At 38.9% G+C, this 23,209-nt stretch overlaps 2 protein-coding genes across 3 annotated transcripts in view; one reads left to right on the forward strand and one right to left on the reverse strand.

Annotated features, from left to right (window-relative positions):
* The first annotated feature begins 3,470 nt into the window (after positions 1-3,470).
* On the forward strand, positions 3,471-14,446 carry abhd17ab (abhydrolase domain containing 17A, depalmitoylase b). Its single transcript, XM_047374597.1, has 5 exons — positions 3,471-4,151; positions 5,904-6,274; positions 7,738-7,932; positions 10,505-10,684; positions 12,277-14,446. Exons 2-5 carry the CDS (start codon positions 5,910-5,912, stop codon positions 12,500-12,502), a joined length of 966 nt encoding a protein of 321 aa, XP_047230553.1. The 5' UTR covers positions 3,471-4,151; positions 5,904-5,909; the 3' UTR covers positions 12,503-14,446.
* Positions 14,447-16,035: 1,589 nt separating this feature from the next.
* The window catches only part of rgl1 (ral guanine nucleotide dissociation stimulator-like 1), a 31,938-nt gene continuing 24,764 nt past the window's right edge, over positions 16,036-23,209 (reverse strand). For both annotated transcript variants that reach the window (XM_047374598.1, XM_047374599.1), the window contains exons 7-18: positions 22,133-22,348; positions 21,940-22,043; positions 21,691-21,775; positions 21,498-21,587; positions 20,827-20,913; positions 20,545-20,577; positions 20,321-20,442; positions 19,948-20,037; positions 19,661-19,847; positions 18,061-18,312; positions 17,858-17,972; positions 16,036-17,654 (exon numbers count right to left, since the gene is read on the reverse strand). In XM_047374598.1, the coding sequence (XP_047230554.1) occupies positions 17,467-17,654; positions 17,858-17,972; positions 18,061-18,312; positions 19,661-19,847; positions 19,948-20,037; positions 20,321-20,442; positions 20,545-20,577; positions 20,827-20,913; positions 21,498-21,587; positions 21,691-21,775; positions 21,940-22,043; positions 22,133-22,348 (1,569 nt within the window). In that variant the 3' untranslated portion in view covers positions 16,036-17,466. The remainder of the gene's footprint in view (positions 17,655-17,857; positions 17,973-18,060; positions 18,313-19,660; positions 19,848-19,947; positions 20,038-20,320; positions 20,443-20,544; positions 20,578-20,826; positions 20,914-21,497; positions 21,588-21,690; positions 21,776-21,939; positions 22,044-22,132; positions 22,349-23,209) is intronic.

Genomic DNA, 23,209 nt, shown 5'->3' on the forward strand with positions numbered 1-23,209 from the left:
TACTTGTCTTTTGTTTTTATTTTTATACATAATTGTATTACTTTTTCACATTTTCACAAATGGTCAGTGGATTTTAACTGGAGTTTTAGGTGGCAGTAACATAATTGGTTCTTAGAAGAAATGTTGGTGGTGATCATGGTTTGCTGGAAAAAAAAAAAACCTCTGCCTCCTCTTTTATTCCAATACCCCTGAATAAAACCTTGGCAGCTAATTGCCAAATTTGACAAGAAAAATGTTATTGATTTAAGCTATGTAGGGGACAGCAAACACGTGGAAGATGCTCTAGTCAGATTTGACCATAATTTAAGCCCTATCCGATGGAAATGCTTTGCTTCAGCAGGACCAGGAAAACTGAATGGAGTAAATACTTGACAATACTGGAAGAAACCCAGTTGGTGGCTGCAAAAGACAATAGAAGGGTTAAAATCAAAGCATGCTTATGTGTTAGAATGGCCCATTCAATGTCCAGACCTAAATCCAATTGAGAATCTGTGGCAGGCCTCGGAAATTGGTGTTCAGAGACCCTCTCACGGTCTGACAGAGCTCAAGCTAATTTCCAAAATAAAACATATCTGACATTCCCCGAAAGACTTGCAGCTGTACAAAATATTGCTTTGGTCGCGGCAGATACAAATGCACCCACCATTTTTTTTTCGGATTTCGATTTGTACATGATTTTGTAAACTATAATCTTCCTTCAATTTCACAATCATGCATTAACTGGCCATCATTCGCATAAAATTACTAAATGCAATGAAACCTTCGGCGGTAACACGACGGTGTGGAAAACTTTGTGTAACTTCATGCACTAAATTTTACATTGGTTTGTTTGTCACGGCCTCACTGCTTTTGTACCTATTGTTTTAAAAGTCAACAAAATGCTGCTGGCACAAATGACACCATTCAACATCACATAATTTGTTTTAGTGTTCAGCAACACCAAGAGCCTGCCCAAAGGGATTGATTTTGTCTTGTCTGTGTAAAGCCTTAATATGACTACTGTTGTGTTTTGTACTCCATCATAAAAATTTAATTACATAAGCAATTGCACTCTTTGCTGAAACACTGCAGATGTGTTCTCTAATGGTATTGCAAACACAATCACAGACACCCGCACCAAAACCAGCTGTTAGTGTTGGGATCTTAAATCAAAGACAAATAGGCCTGTGTAAAGTGGCCTCAATAAATAAGTGGAGCACTATTGCAGGTGCCGTCTCCTACTAAAGCCTCCAGACAAAACGGAAGAGATGAACAGAGGTATTTGAATTCATGTTGCAGAAATTAATTACAATTTATGAATAGACTTTTTACACAGTGACATCAGTTGACTTCCCTATTTTCAGCTATGATTCTCATTCATTGTTACTCAAGCTTGTAGCACCAGGAATTAGTCCTCACAGTTTCACAATTTCTCTGTAACTTCCAGTGTCATCTTCTAATTACAAAATCCATGTCCCTGGTGTTCTAATTATATATTTACTGCTTTAACGCATGTAAAGTAGTTACACCAAGTAACTCGTCTTTTCAACCTTCTCTAGTTTTTCCGACCTGAGAAAAGGCAGCTTCTATTATAACTGTAAATGTGATTCAGACAAGTTAAATTTAGGATCAGCTCTTTGCTCAACATCAGAGGCTGAACTCTTAAATCCTGCACAGAATGGAAATGATTTGTTGAAGCAAAACTTGAAATGAGGAAATAGCTATTGATCAATAAATCTAAAATTAACTAACCATTTCTTTGCAATGAATTTGATTCCCATTCCTCTTTGAAATCAGATCTACAAAGTTTTAATTTTTGACTTTGTATTCAGACCCTTTACAGTGGAATGTAATTTCAGTGTTATGTTTTACTTTAAGGAATAGTTGTTTTTAATTGTATCTTTATATTGCTTGTAAGAGTAATTTAATTTTAAATAACTGGGTCTAATTTTGATTTAAGAACATGAAGGGATTTTGACCGTCTATTCCCTGGTGGTAGGCTGTTCTGTGGTGTTGGTGCTCAGAATGAGAAAGTTTACTCCGCAACAGTTAATTTCACAAACTTTTGGGACACTCAGCCACCCGGGAAAGGCCGAGCAGGTACGGGTGTAGCATTACCTTAATGTCTGCAGTAGCTTCTATGGTAAAACCAGTGCAGTAAGGTCAGCATTGGAGTAGTATAAGAATGTTTACTAGTATTTGTATAAAAGGCATAAGTAAGGATTTTCGTATGATTAAACAATAGAACCGATCTGATTTTAGTAATATTCCTCAGATGGAAAAAGGCTTATCTGGTTCCTTTATATGATGGACAAATGAAAGGTTTAATCAAAGATTACACCAAGACTTTGGGGCCTATTGCTATGGTAAATAGCACAGTCATCCATAAAAACCTGTATTTTTAGTTTACCTGTACCAATGACCATTTAAATTTTAGCTATGTTAAGCAGCATGAAATTACTAGATAACCACCTCTTGACATCAGTAACGCAAGCTTCAAGTATAGTTGTATCAGACCCTTGTTGAAAAAACTACAGGCATAACTGTAAGTCATCTGCAGAGATGTGGAATGAAACCCCAAATGAACGAAGAAACTGTCCTAGAGGTGCCAAGTACAAGGAAAACAATAGTGGACTTGATACGGATGCCTGTGAGACCCCGTCAGACAAAGGAAGAGATCCAGAGAATGTGTTACTCTTTCTAGCATGTACGATTTTTAACCAGTGCAACTAAGATGCCAAAGTAATAAAGAAATATGTCCAGTTAAAACACAGTCTGCTGTGTCAAAGGCAGAGGTAAGATCTAGCAGCCGTATGACAGATAATAACTTGAGTCTCCAGTTCTCATTGTGAGTAATGTTTCTGAATGATTTACCTGAAAAGCAGACTGTAATAGTTCAAGTAAAACATTAGGTTTTAGATTCTCTACCATTATAGATGTTAATGATCTACTTGATAGATGATGTACAATTGCAAAGCTCTGTCACTTAGCTAAAATACTCTGCCTTCCCACAGCACTGAAAAGTCATTAAGGAGAGATGTAAACATGTAACATATTGTATTTTTTTTCCATTGATTTATTCATTGTGATGTAATGTGGAAAATCACTGGAGATTAAAAGTACTGCATTAATTTAGTTAGTTGGATAGTTAATATTAGCTGATTTTTACCTGAGCATTTTGGTTTTTTTTTTACTCTTACAACTTCAAAACATTTACATTAATTTTTTCTTTAAGAATTTTAAACATACGTATGCCACATTTGCAAAAGTCTAATTTAAAAGTTTCCCAAATTATTCACGAACATGTGCATTTTACTGAGTTCACAGCTTGATGATGCATCTGTAAAAACTTGCAACACTACACACTGGCTTGAAATAGTTCATATTTCAGTGTTACACACTACACACTAGTATGCAAATAAACTGTTGCTTAAAACAACTCTGGGGGCTTCCGTCAGGGTTTAACACAAACGTGTTGCGTCATATCCGGCCACTTATCGCTTCCGGATAGTAAAGACGAAGGAAAACAACGCTCCTACAAGGATTAATTAAGATGACAAGTCGCTGTCGGTGCGGTTAGCATAGCTTACATTGGATTCAGGAAGACGGATCCAGACATTTAAGGCTGTTTGTGACTTAGGTCTTTTTTACGGATTTTTTATATCTTTGCGCTGCTAGCTTAAGCCTCGGTTAGCTGGTGCGCGAACAAACGGCTTCTCTCTGAGAGGTGATCATCGGTCTCGCTGCCGTTTAACCTCATATAGCACTGCTTTTCCTTGTTCAAGGGTGTGCAGCTGTCTACGTGTCTGGGTGTATTTTAGAAGCGTTTAGATCATTTTTGGGCTACGTTAAAGCGGAACAACAGAAAACAAAATTTTTGGCCATCCAATATACGGTTTAGTTATTTAAAAAAAAAAGTGAATAGTGTTCGAAATCAACTTTAAAACTTTACAAAATGGCTGGAATCTGGACTTCAGTCTCTTCCAGGAAAGCTCTTCAGATAGTTTGTGAATAATACTGTGAGTTGTTAGGCTCCACTACTCCGTCCTTGTTCAACTGACGGGGCAATTCAGCTACATCCTGTGTTGGAAATTGAAGAAGACACCCTTTATTTATTTATTCATTCTTGCCTGTCTAAGCAGTGTATTTTCCATAGATCTTCAGCTCAACAGGTACGTCAGTTTTTCTGCTAAGCATAATGCAAATTAGAGCAGTTTTTTTATGGATGCCTTATTCATAATTTAGTTGAGTCTCGTAAGGTTAAAAAATTCACTAACATTAACAGGAGACTGCAGTAGGTGCTCCAAATTTTGAAAATTGGACAAGCAGAGGACAATAGAAGAGTTGGAGTCTAGGACTAAAAATCAATTTAAATCAGGTTAACAATATCTGAAAACTGGGCTTCAGAAATTAGACGATCCAGCAAATAGTCACGATCTTACAAAGTATGTGAGGGATACCTTGTTTATTCGTTGTTTATTAATTTTTTTAGCTGATATTGCATAAAACGTTTTGCTAGAAAATTAGAGTAAAATGAGACAAGGTTTAAATTACTTCTTAGAAAAGACTGAGGAACTATTGCTCCAGACCACGTTAAAAGGATTAGAAGAACTTTAGAAGCAAAATATAAAGAAATACGGGAAAAAATCAAAGCTAGGGATGGCTAGAAATTTGTTTCCAATCTCTGGTTTTTGTTAGCTTTTTGACATGCCAAAGCCGTCTTTAGCCAAGGTCATTACTTTAAGACCTATAATTTCAAAGGACAAACTAAGATTCAAAAAATGTTTCTAGCAGTCATAAGTTATTTATATTTGGAGCGTATTTGATCTAACACTTCTCTGAGAGCAGTCAAGAACAGTGTTTTACTGAAACAAAAGACAAAATGGTGATTTGAAATTGTGACCGTCTTTAGCAACTTATGTTTGTGATAAAACAGATCGTCACCCTAACTCTAAGATTTCTAAAAGGCTGACCACATTCCTAAATCCAGCATGTTAAAACACCACGAATTCGCTGTACTCTATTTAGCCTTCCTGTTATCTGCAGAAACCCTTGCTCTTTATCGCCCTGAATGAACAGCAGACCTGGATCAACATAACATAAATAATCATTTTCTTTTTAAAAACTTCTTACACCTTTTGTGCTTCCTCTGGATACTGAAAATATATAACTTTGAGACTATGCCCTCAGAAACAACTGAGTAGCTTCGGTGTGGTGCGTTCACAGATCAGAAGAAGATTCGATTTTTGAATTTCTCACAGGCTGATCATTGGTCAGGGCAGGTCAAGCTGAAAATTTGAGTCAACAGCTCAAAACCTTTGCGCAGTTTTTATTCAAATCTAAACACCTGTGCTTTAGTAGCCCATATGTTTACAGCAAGGCGTTCTCATGTGTTTATGATGTTTCTGTGGAATCAGCACAGACCAAAATAAAATAAAGGTTCGCATTGAATCAGGAATAAATAGCTTTAGGGTATAAAGCAAAACCAATAATACATAGCTTCTTTATGGTTTGTTTTTAAGTGCCCGCATCTACTAATCTGCAGCAGTTTGTAAAACACAGGTCAACATATTTAGATCTGCTTCTTTGCTCGACAGTGTAATACCCTAATGATATTAATTTAAAATAAACCTATATCAAGCAGGAATTTGTTACTTATCTGATAAATGCTCAAATTTGTCACATTTCTGTCTTCTTTTTATTGTATGTCCAAAAATGAAATTGCCGCTGTGTACCTTGAGTTCCTAATATAGGATATATGTACATGATCATCTACAGTCTACCTGTTAGCAACTTGCTAGCGATCATCATTGCTCTCATCTCCAGGCAAATTGCCTTGCACATGACATTGTAATAAAGCTCTTGTTATGTTGCCATGGGGCTGATGTATATTCAATGGTACAGTGACCCTCTTGTCCTCACAGTGAAGGATGAATAGCCTCTCTCTCAGTGAGCTCTGCTGCCTGTTCTGCTGCCCGCCCTGCCCAAGCCGCATCGCAGCCAAGCTGGCCTTCCTTCCGCCGGAACCCACATATGCCTTTCTGCCCGACCCTGATGCAGGCCCTCCCACAACGGGCGCAACCGGGACATCGAGTCTGCGGTCAAGGAGTGGAGCTTCGGTTTCTGGAAGTGGAGGAGCTGGTGCCGTGGAGGGGAAGTGGAAGCTTCACATGACAGAACGAGCTGAGTATCAGTACTCTCAGCGAGAGCTCGACAACATCGAGGTCTTCTTCACTCGCTCCAGCAGAGGCAACAGAGTCGGCTGCATGTACATCCGCTGTGCACCGAATGCCAGGTGAGAAGCCTGAAAGCTATCCATGCTATTCTTTTGAGGTTGTGATATGTTCCAGATTTAAGGTTTCTTCACTGTTCGTATTATTCTTCTAGTGTGTCACTGGTTCAACACATCTGTATCAAATATACAGGATTGGATGCTAATGGGTGTAATGCAGCCATTTGATTCAGGTGTGATGGACCGGAGACCCATCTAAATGTTGCCTGAAACTGGTTCTCAAGGACTGGAGTTCACTGCTGACCTAAATATAGAGATGCATCAATCTGATGATTGTAGCTGATTTGTGATCTCTGTTTTTCTAAAGGTTAGGTATAAAAAAACTTTTTTACCATTTGGAAAAATAAACTGAATTTGACTGCATTTTTTAATAACTAGGATTGAATTGGAATGTAGTTAATTGCCTTTGAATCTGTCTATACGATTGGATTGAACTAACTTTATATTTATGTGTGTAAACTGGATGTTTTTTTTTTTTTGTAAAGTGTCAAGAGACGGCATTTGTTTTGAAATGGTTCTATATAAATAAACTGAAATTAATTGAAATGGCAGGGAGGAATATGACCTGCTGATGTCTAGCTCTCTGCTGTAGTAACCCTAATTACAAGATAACTTCTCAGTTGAAAATACAGTTTCATTTTAAAAAGCTTCTTACACCTTTTTTATTTTCTCTGAATTAAGTCTTATACACGTCACTGATTCCGAAAACAGCCATCTTTGGCAGCGGGTAAATGCGACTCAAATTCGATTTTCTTTCTTTCTTTTTTTTTTGCCCCTATGCGACCCAGTATCCTTCATTCACATTCAAGTTATCCTCCTGTTCTTGTTTCTGTTGACGTAACTGACTCAGAGATGCTCTCTTCCAGCTTTTTCTAATGGATCACTCTCAACTAAGACTCCTTCCTCTAAAAATCTAAACTATCTTCCTTTTGACTCTTTATAGAAACTTGAAGTTTGAGTTTCGCTTGTTTGGTTTTTATTGCAGCAATCATAATGAAGAAGAGTTGCACTCAGTGGTATTAGTTTCCAGTAAGTCGTCACAGGTCTGTGTCACTGACGACGTGCGTAGTGATCAGTACATGACTTTATGATGCTGGTTTAAACATTAAACACTGTTAGGAGATTTAGCTGTAATTTCGATTCCAGCCCTGCTAATATACGCAGTTATTGATTAACTTACAAAATCAGTAAAAAAATAAAAAACAGTTCATGTGTTTTGACATTCTAGATAGAAAGGTCAAAGCCAAACCTATGACCGGTAGGTTCTTGCAAGCAGAAATACTGAAAAAGATTTTTCATTCAGTTCAATAAGGAGTGACAACAGAATAGTTCTCAGTTTCCAGTTAAAATCCTATTAGTTATGATCAATAACAGCAAAACCAACATTATTTCTTACTATAATTAATAACCTTTCAAGAATCTTAAGCAGATCTACCAACATTTACTTTAAATCTGTTTCTTCTCAGATTTACCATGCTTTTCTCCCACGGCAACGCAGTCGACCTTGGCCAGATGAGCAGCTTCTACATCGGCCTCGGCACTCGCATCAACTGCAACATCTTTTCCTACGACTACTCAGGTTATGGAGTCAGCACAGGCAAGCCCACAGAGAAGAACCTCTACGCGGACATAGATGCAGCCTGGCACGCCCTGCGCACACGGTTTGTTGATGCTTGCTGTGTTCCCACAGGACTGTTTCCAGCTTGTTTAGGTTTAGAGTTTAATAAAATGTATTAAAAGTTTGGGTGGATTAATGGAGTCTTAATAAACGAAGACACCATCCTGTAAAAAAAATAAAATAAAATTTAGGACACCCATTAACATGTTACAAGTGAACATGTAATTATTTATTTCAGTGGTTCTCAAACACTCAGAGTTCTCAAAATAATTTTAAACCAGACATTCAATGGTACCAAAGATTGTCTAGAAGTCGAGGACGTTCAAAACAACTTGCCCAGACTTTGTGTGCAAGGAGGAAACTTTGCTTTCTAAGAAAAACATCAAGGGCAGGTTAAAGTTTCATATAGAGAACGTGTACGAAGGCCAGTGCCCTCATTTACGAAAGAGTGTGCAGCTTTCATACTAAAAGTTGCAGTAGGGAGAAATTCAGATATATGATTCCGCACCAAGAAATGTCACTGAACACGTTGCCTTCATACATCCCAATTTGCTGTGATTTGGGCTCAGCAGCATGTGGCCCTTGAACCGCCCAGTCCCCACCCATAAATACACATCAAAGTAGATTAAATAGCCGGAAGGCACCCAAATATGTCCAAATAACCACGGCAACGGTGCTATGTCTGACTCACAGACACGTATACACACCATGAGGGTTTTTATGAATTAAGGCAAACTAACAATTTCTTGAAAAACATAAACGACTCAAATCTGACCAGTAGCCGTCTAGCTGCTGCATTGAGCTCAATAATAGCTCAGTGTTGATCATTCACACTGTGTGAAGTGTTTTAAATCTTTAAAACGATTCAGGACGTCACATAAAATAAAAAAACAACTTAAAGCCCGGCGCCGCGCACATAGCCTACTTGAGATTTGTTCCCAACTCAACTATAATAATTAGAATAATTCTGCATTTATATCTACAGGTGACAAAAACTTTGGAAAATGTATAGTTTACATCTAACTGAGGTGTTTCCATCATTTTTTGAGGCGTGTTACGTTATTTATGAGGCTAAATGTGTTTCAGTTTCATCGCTCAGGTTTATACCATAAAAGCTCAAGCTCAGGTTTGATGCTCCATCAGTTAAATAAAACTGAATAGAGTCATATTTCAGTGCATTTACGTGAGTTCTCTGTAGTTTATTATTGTTGATTGAAAAAGTGTGCTTGGACTACCGCACACTTTCACGCAACGTTCATTTTGGTACATGCCGAATTGTGCATGAAACATTGCACCGCAAGGTTTCGTGCCTACGCTTCGTACATGAGGTCCAGGACATCTAGAATAATGTTCTTTGAACAGATTAGTCGGACACTGGGGCAGTGGACATGTTTGCTATAAAGCAAACCCAGCATTGCTGGAAAAGAACCTCATACAAACTGTGAGGCATAGAGCTGGGAGTGTCATGGTTTAGTGAGGCTTTGCTGCAACAGGATCTGTTTAGCTCACCATCATGAATCTAACAATGCATCAGAAGGTGAGAAATGTGAGACTATCAATGCAAAACTTAAAGTCTAATCAAGTCAGGACAGTGCAACATAACAATCACTGAAAAGATATCAGTAAATCCACCAAGAAGTAGCTGAGAATTTAAAATGGAAATCCCTGGGCCTAGTGAAAGCCCAGATCTTGATCTCCTTGATATGATGTGGCCTGCCTTGAAATGGGCTGTACCTGCAAGACACCCATCAAACATTTCCTGAACAGCTTAAAGTGAGGAGTAGCGCAAACTTTTGTCAGACTGAAATCCGACTGGTAGATGGTTACAAGAAGCTTGTCACTGAAATTATTTCACCTAAAGAGGGTCACACTAGCTATTAGGAGGTAGGGTGTCTTCTCCTCAGAAGATGCATTTTATGTCTTGTTTAATGAGTAAAAGGAAGATAGTTTCAATGTAAATAAAACCCTTTCTTTTTTGAAGATTATTTTAGAAACAATAGATATTAGTATGTGAACATCTTGTGTAAAAGACCTGAACATTTCATGGGGTGTCCTAAGTTTTTCACAGATTGTAGGTTTAACATTCTAATATTAACTTAAGCCTGCAAAGACCGGGGTTAAAATGACAAAAGGTTTTGCTTCGCCCAAACTAAGGTTGGTAGCAGCGTTTGTTTTTGTGCACTGTTTATGTTTACTGCCGAGCAAAGATTGAAACCTAAGTTACCTTTTTGTTTTCCAATTTTATTATTGTCAGTATCACTCACGAGGCCATAAAGGTCAATCACACGCATAAGTGTTCAACCAAGCAAACTTGGTGTAATGATACAAGATCTGCCTGGAAAATGTTGGTGCATCTGACGCGAAGTATGGCATGCATACGAAGTGCCTCTGCAAAGCTTAAATTTGTTCGAAAGGCTGTGATTTTGCTTTGTAACAGGTTTTATGTAATTACATTCATTTTGGATATTTGTTATTAGGAATTCTTAAAGGTAAATTCTATTTTTGGGAAATACTGAAATAAACCAAGAAAATTGGGATTATTTATAAACAATTTTTTCTGTTCTCTATCTTGATACTCCTTTACTAATGAGGGTTTCTCTCCTTATTTTAACTAGATATTGCATAATCCCAGAGAACATTATCCTGTACGGTCAGAGCATCGGGACCGTTCCCACTGTGGACCTGGGTTCACGCTACGAGTGCGCTGCCGTGGTTCTTCACTCTCCTTTAACGTCTGGGATGAGAGTTGCCTTTCCTGAAACAAAGCAAACCTACTGCTTCGATGCTTTCCCCAAGTAAGTCGCCACAGTGTTTAAATCTTTTCTCACCCTGAGCTCAGTGCTAGAAGTCTCTTTCTACGCTCCAGATCAACATTTATTGTAATTTCATACTAAATTGGATCAAATCACTGGCCGACTGACTCAGGTTTTGCTCAGGAACATCCCTGTATTTAGCACCAGTCACCTTTCCCTAATCTCGGACCAGTTTCCCAGTCCCTGCTACTGAAAACCATTCCCACAGCATGATGCTGCCACCACCATGTTTCACTGTGGAGATGGTGTTCTTTGGATGATGTGTTGGGTTTGCAACAGACATAGTGTTTCTTTGGTGGCTGAAAAGTTCTGGTCTCATCTGACCAGACCCTCCTCCATACATTTGGTGAGTCGCTCACAGTTTTGGCGGGCGGCCCTCTATTGGCAGGTTTGTTGTGGTGCCATGTGCTTTCCTTTGTCCCTGACTTGTTTGGAGAGCTCCTTGGTCTATCTTAAATACCCTCACACATGATTGGACACAACAAGTCTGTTCAGTTCAAGGCTTAATGAGCAAATTTGGTGTTTCAGGTAATCAGTATTGAGCAGTTCCATACATTCCAATCAGCAAAATTACATAGGTATCCAGATTCTTGTACAGTTTTTCACATTTGATTTAATTTCAACAACTAAGTATTGCTTCAATAGAAATCCCCAGTACTCAAATGTTATTAGAAAATTAAAGATTCAGACTGAGACGGCTTCCTAAACTTATCATATGGCTGTACGTACATGTGGCCTATCGAGCAGGAAGTTGGACAATTATTTAGACAGTTTTACAAAATGAAGAGACTGAACCTGTAGTGTAAAGTTCATTTTGTATTTTCTTCTGCTCGTATTGAAACATATTTGCGCTGTTTTACTGTACTGCAAGACAGGCTTTGTACAACCATGTATTGCTAGTTAAAATGTAATTTTCAGTTTACTAGTAATCCATCATGTCCCATAAAGCTTTACAATATAAAAACAGTTTTTTTTTTTTTCTTTTAGTAATTATTTATATTGGCAGCAGATGTGACTTCAACCAGTCTGTGAGAGAGCAGTCACTTTAACACAAGGGCTTCTTGTTACGTTAAAACTAAAACAAAATCATTACAGAGCTGAAATTTTAAACTGTCTTCAGCATCTTGTACTAGCAAGAAGCGCAATTAGCATAACTAGCAGTACAAAAACAAGTCTCAATGTGTATATCCATTTAGAATGGAGATCCTTACCTTAAGTCTGACATTTTTTGTGCTTCCTCTGACTTTATTTTAAACACCTCACTGATAAATGTAACTAAATGTGAGTCTTCTTCACTCTGTAACAACCTCCTCACTAAAGAGTGTTCTTTGTAGCGTGACCGGGTAGCTCATCGTATGGCGCATTCAATGGTCACCACTCAGGGACAGGTGAGCTGAAGATCTGCTCATTCAGGTTGAAAAATGATTTCATGGTCCATCTGTAAATATGTTTTGTATCCTAAACCCAGTTACAAATGAGGGTTCTGTAAAGTCACTCTTTAGTAGAAAAAGTGTCCCAGATGTTCCCTTATGTTTGAGTGATACATAGCTAAACTTTCTCTCTTCCTTTTTCAGCATTGAAAAAGTGTCTAAAATCACTTCTCCCGTTCTCATCATCCACGGGACGGAGGACGAGGTGATCGACTTTTCTCACGGCTTGACCCTGTTTGAGCGCTGCCCTAAGGCGGTGGAGCCCCTCTGGGTGGAGGGAGCGGGACACAACGACATTGAGTTGTACAGCCAGTATCTGGACCGCCTCCGACGTTTCATTGGACAGGAACTGGCTGTTCAACACGCCTGACCTGCTTAAAACCACATCATCATGTCATTTTATACTTCCTCTGTCACTGAAAGCATGGCCTCCCTGTATGGAAGATGGAAATAATGTTTTCTCAGCCATCCACCATGGCCTGAAGGAGTACTGTCCCACACACCGTTACTGTAGGCCTTTAAATGGACCACGGACCAAGGAGGCACAAAGAAAATCTTTATAATCAGATCTGTTTAAGTGTGGAAGACAACATTTAGACTGTTTCATTTAGCAGAAACCTAAATAGTACTGATCATGTTTTTACTGGGCAGTTAAGGCGTCTATATTGTGTGCAATAACACGGACACAGTCCACAGGAGAGTGGCTTCTGATGATGTTCAGAGAAGATACTGCTAAGAAACCATGGAGGTTTTCTAGTCTACTTGTGTGTTTGCGTGGGTGTGTAAAACTTCAATCTGTTAACTAAAGTTGGCAGAATAATGTTGAAGCATGAGAAACACTTTTATTCAAAAGGTCTCCATGCGGTAAAATGGGGATTTTTTTTTTTTTTTTGGTTCTTTTACAGAAATTTCAAATGAGACTCCATATCTGATCTTACATTTTACTTAATTTCTAACACATTACTAGAATCAAGTGCAAACCTCACGCATATTATAATAAATACATTTTCAGATTAAATTTGATGTACACTATAGTCTTTGTTTGTTGTGGCATTGGACTGCATTGCGTTGGAGGACGGTTTTCTGTCTTATGCGTGTACTGTGGTCTGAATTTCTTGGGAAAGGGCAATCTGTCTGGATATAAATTTATATACAGAGTCTTTGATTTAGATTTCACTGTACTTGATGTTTTGCTCAGGTAACCCTGTTTTTGACATTGGGGTCGGCGTGTTCCACACTCGTTTGTTTAATGTAGTGCCCGCTGGGTATTTTCTGTTGCTGATTTCAAGTCATCCTTACCTGTAAACCAAGTAATAAACCAATACTTTGATCCAATAAGGTACTGATCGCATCAAAGGTCGGTGAGACTTTGACCTCCATGTCTTCTTTTTAGCAACCCTTGTAGGAACCCAGTACAGTGAGATGAACTAGATTTGGAATGAAGTAAGGCATTCAGAATCCATCTAGTTTCTTTGTTTAGTGAAATAAGGCTCTTTTTGTTTTGTCTGTCTTCATCTCTCACAGCAGCTCCCAGCTGCACATTCTTCTGCAACGGGAACGTTCGCACTAACACTAAACAGGCCTGGGTTGTCTACTTCAAGCCTGTAAATGTCTTTTTAATACTAATACTGCTGATTTTAACTCAAACCTGAGGCACATTTTTACCATTATACAGTGAATAAAAGTTTCCTTCTGAAGAAATAAATATCTACAAAGCTGCATAATTGTATTATGTTTTATGAATGATTGAGCTTCACACTGCTTCCCAACATGGTTCAGATGAATACAGAGGCATACCAGATCTAAGTACAGTAACATGGTTCATTTTGTTCTAATGCAGTCATTATTAACCACAGATGTTCTGCAAAATATCAAGATAAAAGGAATGTTTTCAAGGCTTTCCTTATTTCCTTTACAGTGTGTTTAATGTTCTGTAAAGTCTGTAATATTTGTGCACAGTCACAGAGGCTCTGCATTGTCACAAAGTGTCATCCAAACTACCTGCTGCTGATGTTTTCTATCTTCACATGCTTAAGGGGAAAAGGTTTAAAGCTGAATTGTTATTTCTGTCTCTTTTTTTTTGTCAATTTCTATATGTATGTATGTCTTCTAAGCTGAGTTGAAATGTTTAACAAACTGTGAGCTGATGAAGCACCTTGACACAGGAGCCTCATGTCAACACAGCTTCTTTTCTTATGAGTAAACACTCCTATCTGTTTATGATACAGATCATTTTCTAGGTTTTAAAGGTTTTGTTTTTGGTTTTCTCCAAAAGTTAAAGAGAACGAGTCAATAAAACATACCCAGAAGTTAATAGCAGTGTTTTTCTCCTTTTTTTATTTTTATCAAGACTTTGTGTGCTGAAGGGTCTAAGAAATTTTGTTTTTCTTTTTTTGTTTAAAAGGAATGTTTTTGTCAAGTTTAGTTTTTCACCCAAGGCTTTTCTGGCGCTCTGAGAATAATTGCCTCTCAGGGCTCGACAAAAAAAATCCCAGAATAGCTTGAACAAATAATTGGCTGATAAGTAAATGAGTCTTTAATTATACTTTCTGGCTCAGCTGTTAAGCCATTTTTTGAATGGGATTTTGAGCATCTGCTTTTAACAAAAGAAAAGGTTCAAATGAGGTTTTGTTATTTAAACCAGTGCAAGGACTGTGGCGTATCCCGGCCTACCCTCTCTCTCCGTCTGCTGCCACGGTGGTCTGATGTAAGCAGAGACAGATGGAGCGTAAGCTGCAGTCACTCTTCAGCTCAAACGCTCCTACACGGATTAAACGCAGCTGCGGCAACGTGTTCCCTCTGTACGAGGCATAGTGAGTGCAGGCTGACCTGCTGCAGCCAAAAACAGTCTGCAACCCTTTGACCCAGCCAGGAGCGCAGAAAAGACGCCTTCTTGCTGAGCTGTGCCCCAGCCACAATAGAGGAGTCAGAAGAAGTAATCTGACAGCTGCTGTTAAAAGATTTTCTATATAGAGCAGCATGTTTTATTGCGTCTGACAAAAGGCACAAGGCAGATTATAATTCATGTTTTATTGACCTGTGACTCATAATCTGCTTGCTGCCGTTCAAAGATCATAGTAGTTATCTGTCTAAAACACTGTTTCTCCTTTCAGGGAGAAAATTATATGCACTGACTTGACATTTAAAGTGCAGAAGATTCATTAAAGCCTCATGTTATTCAAACCTCAATCGCTAGTAATGATGCAGAAACTAGCTTCTCTGTAGACTGTTTAGCATGCAAAGATGTTTTTTTTTTTTTTTATATCATTCCTGCTATGGTGCTTATTCACAAAAGATGTCGCATTTCCCTGATAGGGAGTTTGTCCTGTTGGCTTTTTTCTGCTGTTGGCTGATATTTCTGCTTGGATTCACTCAGTGAACATTCAAGGACAGAGCAGCTTTTGCCAAATGCCAGTAATAAATATCTGCCTCAACCAACAAATCATATTTATGGACGTGTCAGTGATGCCGGGGCTGCTTGACTGATGTTAACCCACAGCCTCCTGTCAAGGGCTCCTCTTCCTCTCAACCATCATCCTGCAATGTGCCAGAATACACTGTGGTGTTTTTTTTTTTTTTATCCAGATGCTACTGTGCCTGTTTTAGGGTTTTGACTAAAACTCTGTGGTATTTGCCTTTAAGTAACAGTCTTTAAAAACGTGTTTGGCCAAGTTGGTTTGAGCAAACCCGGATTTAGGAAACAAAGGTCACAACTATCAGCAGAAATGTTCTTTGAACAGATTCGAAATGTCGTCCACTCACATAAACAGCTGTGACTTTGTCCAAAACAGCGTATTGTTATTCTGAACAGGAGCAAGAACATTGTGCATCATAAGACGATGGACATACTGTATCGTACCTAGAGAGAAAATATATCTCAAAATCAAAAGTCAAACAGACAAGTTTGATGATAATGACAATAATTTATTTGTCCATGTAGAGTAAGGGTCTTTGGCAGTACAGAACAGGAAATGAGGGTGGGTTATAGGAAAACATCTCAAAGTGAAGTGCTGCATAAAGATGCCTGACTGGCAGGTTAACACAAGTCCCAACTTTGCTTTGCTGGAGTAACTGGTCAGTATCATATTATGACCATGACCCTATAGGAACCAGCAAATGCTGCTCTGATTTAGTCTGAAAAGAAGCTCACCTGGCTTGAAGATGAGATTTGTTTTTACGATGGATAGCGAAATGAAATGTCCCTCAGAATTTGGCAAACTAAAATCTGGCACAGATGCTCTTCTTTTATGAAAATCTGAGTTAATTAACACTTCTCTGAAAGACTTCCTGTCACTCTCACATTGGTGAATACATTTCTGGAATGAATTAAGTATTATGTAAAAATACAAAAACATATAAAAAAAAAAACAACACTTACAAACAAAAAAACATTAACTCATTTAGTAAAGAGGGAGTGAAACCACTTACAGAGTTGTTTATTCATCCTTCATGTTCACATAACACTGGCATCTGTCAACTGGCATAGGTTACAACTATCCTCAGTCTAAGACATTTATCTGCTTTCTATTTCAGTGGGATGTCAAATTCATTTTCTGTTCTTGCACATTTTACTCCTTTTAATGCAAAAAGGAAAATCAGAAAGCAGCACTAATTGCACCTCTTCACCCTGAAGACAGGGCATGTAAGGCCTTTTCAGTATTTGCCAAGGACTTGATAAAAACCAAGTACAAGAACCAATCAGAATGCAGCAAACACTGCATTCGTCACACAGCTCACAATATGAAGGAAGGAGGGAACGCACACACACACACCCACATACACACATAAATGTATACATGTACACTATGCACATTGTGCACAAGTCAGACAGGGGCTGTTCAAGACGCCCTACTGGAGAAAAATACTGACATCACAGTTTCTTTCAGTCAGTTAATATGTTTCAGAATACTGTTAGAGGTCCATTTAGTCAATATTAGCAAAGCAAAACAGGTCTGAACACCAGAAATCTTCTGTTTAATTTCCGTTCAGAGAAAATTAAAGTTTCAGCTACACATACATGAAAAAAAAGGAGTTAAGTCATTTTCACAATACTGTTGGAGGTCAGGGGGCTTGGCTGCTCCCTATTGTGCAAAAATCTGTTGTAAAGTTTGGAGGCCACTTGGGGTCACTGTTGTACAGATGCACATTAAGGCGGAGCAGGTGATAATGGCACAATTCGTGATGAGACCTAAATGGAAAGAGTTAAAAAGCAGTCTAAGAGCTCATTAAAATGCATCTGGTCCGGCTTAAAAATCTCAGAGCTCTTTATTAATTAGTTAATCCACCCACAATCACCAACAAAAGTGATTGGCATTAGTGCAGAGCCTGAGGGGGTCACAGCGTGACTTTGCTGAGTCTGAGCGAGAGGCTGGAGCGATGCTGGGCCCGAGGAAGAGTGGAACTGCAGTGGCTCCGCAGCTGCACGGGTCGGCCCGCCGAGCCTCGAGCACGCAGCAGGAAGTCAAAGTTCGCTGAGGTGTTCATGGCGTAAAAGACGTTGGCATTGTCAGGAATCACCAGCTCTGAAACACATTAAAGAGAAGACAAAGACGTAGAATTAGTTGGTCCCAGTGATGTATCTCGAAATCAGTTCATGATCAAATAATAGGTGGAAAACTTAAAATGCAACTGAAGCGGAAATCTTTGTGTTTGTTGTAAATCTGCTTGCCTTGAAATTACAAAAAAGAACGCACACTACATTTCATTTTGTAAATCCATGTTTTACCTTTCTCCTCAGAGATGACCTGCACCAGCTCAAATCCCTCCTCCGGCTCCACCTCCAGGTTGTGCTTCGCCATGGCTCTAGCGATCACAGCCGGGGTCTTGTCTTGACTGGTCAGCTGTTTGAAACAACAGACTTATCAGGTTATATTTGATGTGACAAGGCTATTTCCTTTTTGAAAATACAAAGCATGTGTTATTGCTCACCAGGATGCTCTTGTACAGATTCCCGTTGCCGTGCTCCAGGCTGACTCTGATGATGCACGCGTCCTGCGCCTGGGTGTTATAAGCCGGGCTTTGACCTGGGGAGGTCGGGGAGATGGGCGTGAGGGAGATGCATCGTCTGTGGGTACCGGGACGTCCAGGGAGCGAGGGAGACGCGGGAGTCATGGAGCAGCTGGCTGTCGATGAATTGGTGTCCATGGAGTGGAGCGAAGTGCAGGATGATGACTCTGAGAGCTGAGGGAAGCCACAGAAATGTTCATGTATGAATGTCATTTTAGCAGCCACTGAAGAGAGAACAACTGAAACAAAGTGACACTTTCACAAGTTTAGAAAAGCAAAAACAGAGTTAACAATCAGCTCATTAGAAAGTTAGGATTGATGTTTTCTTTCCCTTTCTTTCTAGTGACCATAGGATCATCACCTGGGATCAAGCTTAAAAACATTTGGCACCAGCTTGGAAAAATGTTTTGCACATTTTCAACTTCAAATGTGAAATAGTGTCAAATAACAGTCATGTTCACATAAATTTGTTAAGAAATAATTATTTGCATATTTCTCTATTCTGAAAGGTCTTTTGTTGTTTTTAATAATTTATTAATGTTTATTTTCTTTAAAAGTATTTCTAAACAAAAAATGATTTGACTATACAATCTTTAACCCCTTGTAGACTGTAGTAGAGAATATCCCTAAACCTTCTTAACCACTAATGCCAGTTTATTCATACTCCACATGTACCAAGGATCATACTGGAAGCACTTTGCTGCCATCTAGTGGTCTCTGAGTTTTGCCTAATTTTTGCTTGTTTGCATATTAAACATCGGCATTTATTTCTGTTGTATATGTGATATTCAAACTAACAACCTCTACTTAATTTAGCACATTCTTAACTATAAGAACACAAAACTACATGTAAAAGGTTAACAAAGCTTTCCCTATCTTTACTTCTGTAGAACTGCTTCCCTGTCATCTTTTTAAGACACTAACATTACTCACTTGTTGCAACATAAGCATTACCTAATTACATAATATTTCATTGTTCTGTTTAAGATTTCCTAATTTTATTGTTCTATCTGCTGGCATTATACTATTCACAAATTAATAAGACTTATAAGGAATTTACAAGTCTTTTAATTCTGTTTTTAGTTAGAATTTGACACAACAGCCTAACATTTTTTAGAATAGTAACTAGAAAACACATTAAGATTACCTTGCAATTGATTTATTTATCTTACAGGATATATATATTTTTACAGATTTACAGATATAATTACAGAATTACATTTTGGCAGGAATGGTTGAGAAGAAAGAAGAAAAAGTTAAATGTGGTGTGTATGGTGACAGGCAGAGCCTTTTGTGTAAAAAATATGAAAAATGTATTTAACAATAATTGGTGATATTTGTTTAAAATTACTTTTTTTTTTTTTTTTGGCATATGGCATCATTACTGTGTAATCCTTTACGTTGAACCATTATTGTAAATCTATAATTTGTTATATGGATCTTTTTAGTTTTTATTTGAGAAAACTGAAGAAGACTGTCGGTAGATTTATGATATTAAACAACCAGCTCGGTTGTAACCCACCTTATTTTGATTGGACTCGGAGTTGTGAGTTGGAGTGGCGAGCCCCTCGTTGTCCGATGGACTGCTGGAGTCGTTGGACGACACGCTGACTGAGTCCATGCTGTCCCCTGAGCTGCCAGTAGGAGGCGAGCGTGGCGTCTCTCTGACTGGTGAACTGGCTGTGTTGTTGTCTGGTCCAAGAAACAGTCTGCGCAATGGAGGGGAGAAGTTATACGTTAGTACAAAGAGGAGATTTGACTGTAAAAACGTCAAACCTTTCTCAAGTCATTCATCTGTTGTGCACTCACAGGCTGAGTCTCTTCACCATGCTTTTTCGAGGTTTGGTTAAAGTCGGGCTGCTGTCGCCGAGGCCTTCAATCTCACAGGACAAAGTGTAGCTGCAAGACAGAACAACAGCAATAAACCTTTGATATCATAACATTTTATTAAGCCATATGCACTATGAGGGAGTGAGGGCAAAATAAAGGCAAAAACAGCAAGCACAATAGCTCATTGGGGAGTACAGACATGGCAGAGAGCAAGGAGAAATAAGCTTCTCTTGTGTTTTTGTGTTTGGACAATAGATCCAACAGACCATAACTTGTGCACTCATTTGCTCAGTACTTAACATACAGCGGTACAATTAGGAGATAAGTTACAGCGAGAGAAAAGCAGCATTACCTCTCCTCCTCACTGAGCTGAGGTTGGTTCTTAAACCAGCAAAGGAAAGCTGGGTCTGCAGTCAGGCAGTAGCTGTTACAGGCCGACTGGAGCAGCTTGATCTGAGCGATCACCTCAAACTCCTGCAGAAACAGAAGGACAGTCATTAGAGACAGAAAAATGCTTCATATCAAACAGGCCATTTGGGTCCTGCAAGTCATTAAACAAACAGGAGAATCCCTCACCCTGCGTCTCTTCTCAAAGTTGATCAGACCACCCTGCAGACACAAAGAGCATGCAGTCAGACCCCAGGACATCACATAGCAGCAGCTGCTTAGACAAACAACATTAGGTGGACTGTTCCAGAAATGGACCAACAGAATTCCTCACAGAAACTCAACACCTCAGTTTGAGACAGCAGTTACACAGACAAACTCCCACATCTGCAAGGCTCTGCGCACTCAGAATCATGCTCTCAAATATTACAATACAAACGGGAAAAAAACAGCAGGTGCATTTCCTTTTACCTCCACAAAGTCTGGAAGGGCTGTATCCAACATGGTCAGGTCAGTGAGAAACGTCCCCAAATACGGTATTGTTCCTTGCATCGCTCCCTGTGCAGAAACAGTTATTTGATCACTTTAAGGGTTTCTTCTAGGCTCGGTTCTTTGATAGGCTCTTAAGGAGATTAAACTTACTGATAGGATAATGTAACTCATATTTTGAGACTCTTATACTGGCCTCTGCTTAATATTTAACATTCGGACCTTGCTACATCACTGCAACAACTTATAGCAACACCAAGAGGACCAGATATTTTTAGAAGGCTTAAACACACTCTCTGCGTTTGTGGGGTGTTAGACAAAACCCTTCATTCTTAGCTCTTCCTGATGCCGTTGGAAGTGCAAATGCTTGATTTTGCTGCATGCAGCTTTAATGTACATTGTGCTGTTGACAGATGGCGAGGCAGGCCTGTAAATTACAGCTCGGTTTAATGTGCGTATAGCACACAGTGCATTGAATAAACAAAGCTAAGTATGTGGCTTCAACATCCTGGAGAGGCAAGATTTGTCCTTTCACTACATTGCTCAGGAGGAATGTGTTGTTGGCAATTTTGTCCATGTCAGCCCCCTTAAAAAGAAAAAAAAAAACATCTGTCTGGTAGTTTTTTTCTAATGTTCACCAGAGACTCTCTCACCATTTCTTTCTGCAGCTGCAGTCTCTTGTGGGTGCGTTTCTGGTGGTCTTTGGCACAGCTCTCCAGACTGGCAAACTTTGAAGTACCTTCCTATGGATGAACCAAAAACCTAAAGTTTGACACCACTGAAAGAAGGAATGCATTTTGGGATTTGCAGATTGGGTCAGTAAGAGGCAGTCTAAATCTAACTTACCCTCATGAGCAGCTCTCTGCTGGTCAGGTAGTTATTGTGGTCAGAGAAAATATCTGAGAGCTCCTCAAATGTCTGTATGCTGTCTCTGCATCAAACACAGGCCCATGTCAGCAAATGAGATTAGAAACAGGTACTAAAGTACAAGTGCAAATTAGACAGCAATTTGCTTCCAGAAACGTCTGCCAAAGACAGATTTTTATATCAAAACTAGCTGAGATTATGTTCATACTGGAGAGATTGTAGGCTTACTTGTGCACACATGCCCACACTCTTTTCAATCTGTACAAAGGATTGGACTGCAGTGCCGACACAATTGCTCTCAATGATGAGAAGTTTTTGCGTATCCTGCACTCCTGCTCCAAGAAACCAAACAAAAACAGTCACAACCTGGCTCTCTTTAGCAGATTTAATCTACATCTGTGATTTTTGGTCTTTTCCTAACCTGAGCAATGTCTATCCAGCGCTGGATGACCCTCGCCCTGACGTGTGGTCTGAGTTGTCTGTGCTTCAGCACGGTGTTCATCACGCAGGCGGCGACGGCGTTGAACTGGGTGATTGTTGCACGGATAGTGGGAGCGCTGTACTTGCTGTCCTTCTTGTCCCTCTGGGACCAGATGGAGCCCAGGCAGTGGTGGGGGACGACCTTCTTAAACAACAGCTGGACAGAAAAGATACAAAAACTGATGAGAATTATAGCCAGAGGTGTTGTTAGGATTCTGAAACATTAGGCGCCTAGTTCAGCCAACAAGTAGCTGAATTTTCATCAGCAGCATCATTTTAAGTATGATATATGACATGTACAAGTTCTCTACCTTGGATGGAGTTTTGAATAAATGTGAATTAAACAAAAAATGTGTCTGATGTTTTTACCTGGTTATTTTTGTCATTAGCAGAAAAACTGAAATCATGACAACAATTTGGCTTTTTTTTATCTAACTGAATCTGGGTTTCTGTTCAATCTGTTTGATAGTTTCCCTCCACTAAGTAAAGCTAGCTTCACTCAGTTTCACCCAAAAGTAATCGTCATAGATTCCTTTATTTAGATCTTACAGTTTCATCAGAGTTACACTCCTGAACCTCAAGGTTTCGTCTTTCCTCGATTATAAAAGAATAATTTTACAAACTGTTTTCTTGATTCTGCTCAAGAGAATAAAACCTAAAATACATAATTCATTTTAATTATGTGAAATTTCACAATAAATTTGAACACAAATTAGGTTCTAAATGTTTGCAAATGATAATTGAGGCTCTAACAGCTCAACTGCTGCATCTACAAACTGTGCAGGTAAGATTATATAAGTCTCTGCAAAAGCTTTAAACAATTTCTAAAGTTTTTATTTATTTACTTTTGCTTGCTAAGATAAGGTGTACAATTATTGGTGGGGGAATGAGTGAAAAAGGAGCCAGAATGCAAAGAAAAACTACAAAATTGTGCAAGATCTTAAAAGATTGAAAGTAGTTCTAACACCTTGGAAGGAGAAAAAAAGTTAGTAAGGTGGTCTAAAAAGTTAACAGATTT

The sequence above is a fragment of the Girardinichthys multiradiatus genome, chromosome 9 (assembly GCF_021462225.1).
Source record: "Girardinichthys multiradiatus isolate DD_20200921_A chromosome 9, DD_fGirMul_XY1, whole genome shotgun sequence".
Taxonomy (NCBI): domain Eukaryota; kingdom Metazoa; phylum Chordata; class Actinopteri; order Cyprinodontiformes; family Goodeidae; genus Girardinichthys; species Girardinichthys multiradiatus.

Excerpts from the sequence above, each read along its gene's own strand:
- abhd17ab (XM_047374597.1), top strand. The coding sequence starts at position 5,910 with ATGAATAGCCTCTCTCTCAGTGAGCTCTGCTGCCTGTTCTGCTGCCCG. Across the intron at positions 6,275-7,737 it reads CGCTGTGCACCGAATGCCAG|ATTTACCATGCTTTTCTCCC; the intron begins GTGAGAAGCCTG and ends GTTTCTTCTCAG. Across the intron at positions 10,685-12,276 it reads TGCTTCGATGCTTTCCCCAA|CATTGAAAAAGTGTCTAAAA; the intron begins GTAAGTCGCCAC and ends TTCCTTTTTCAG.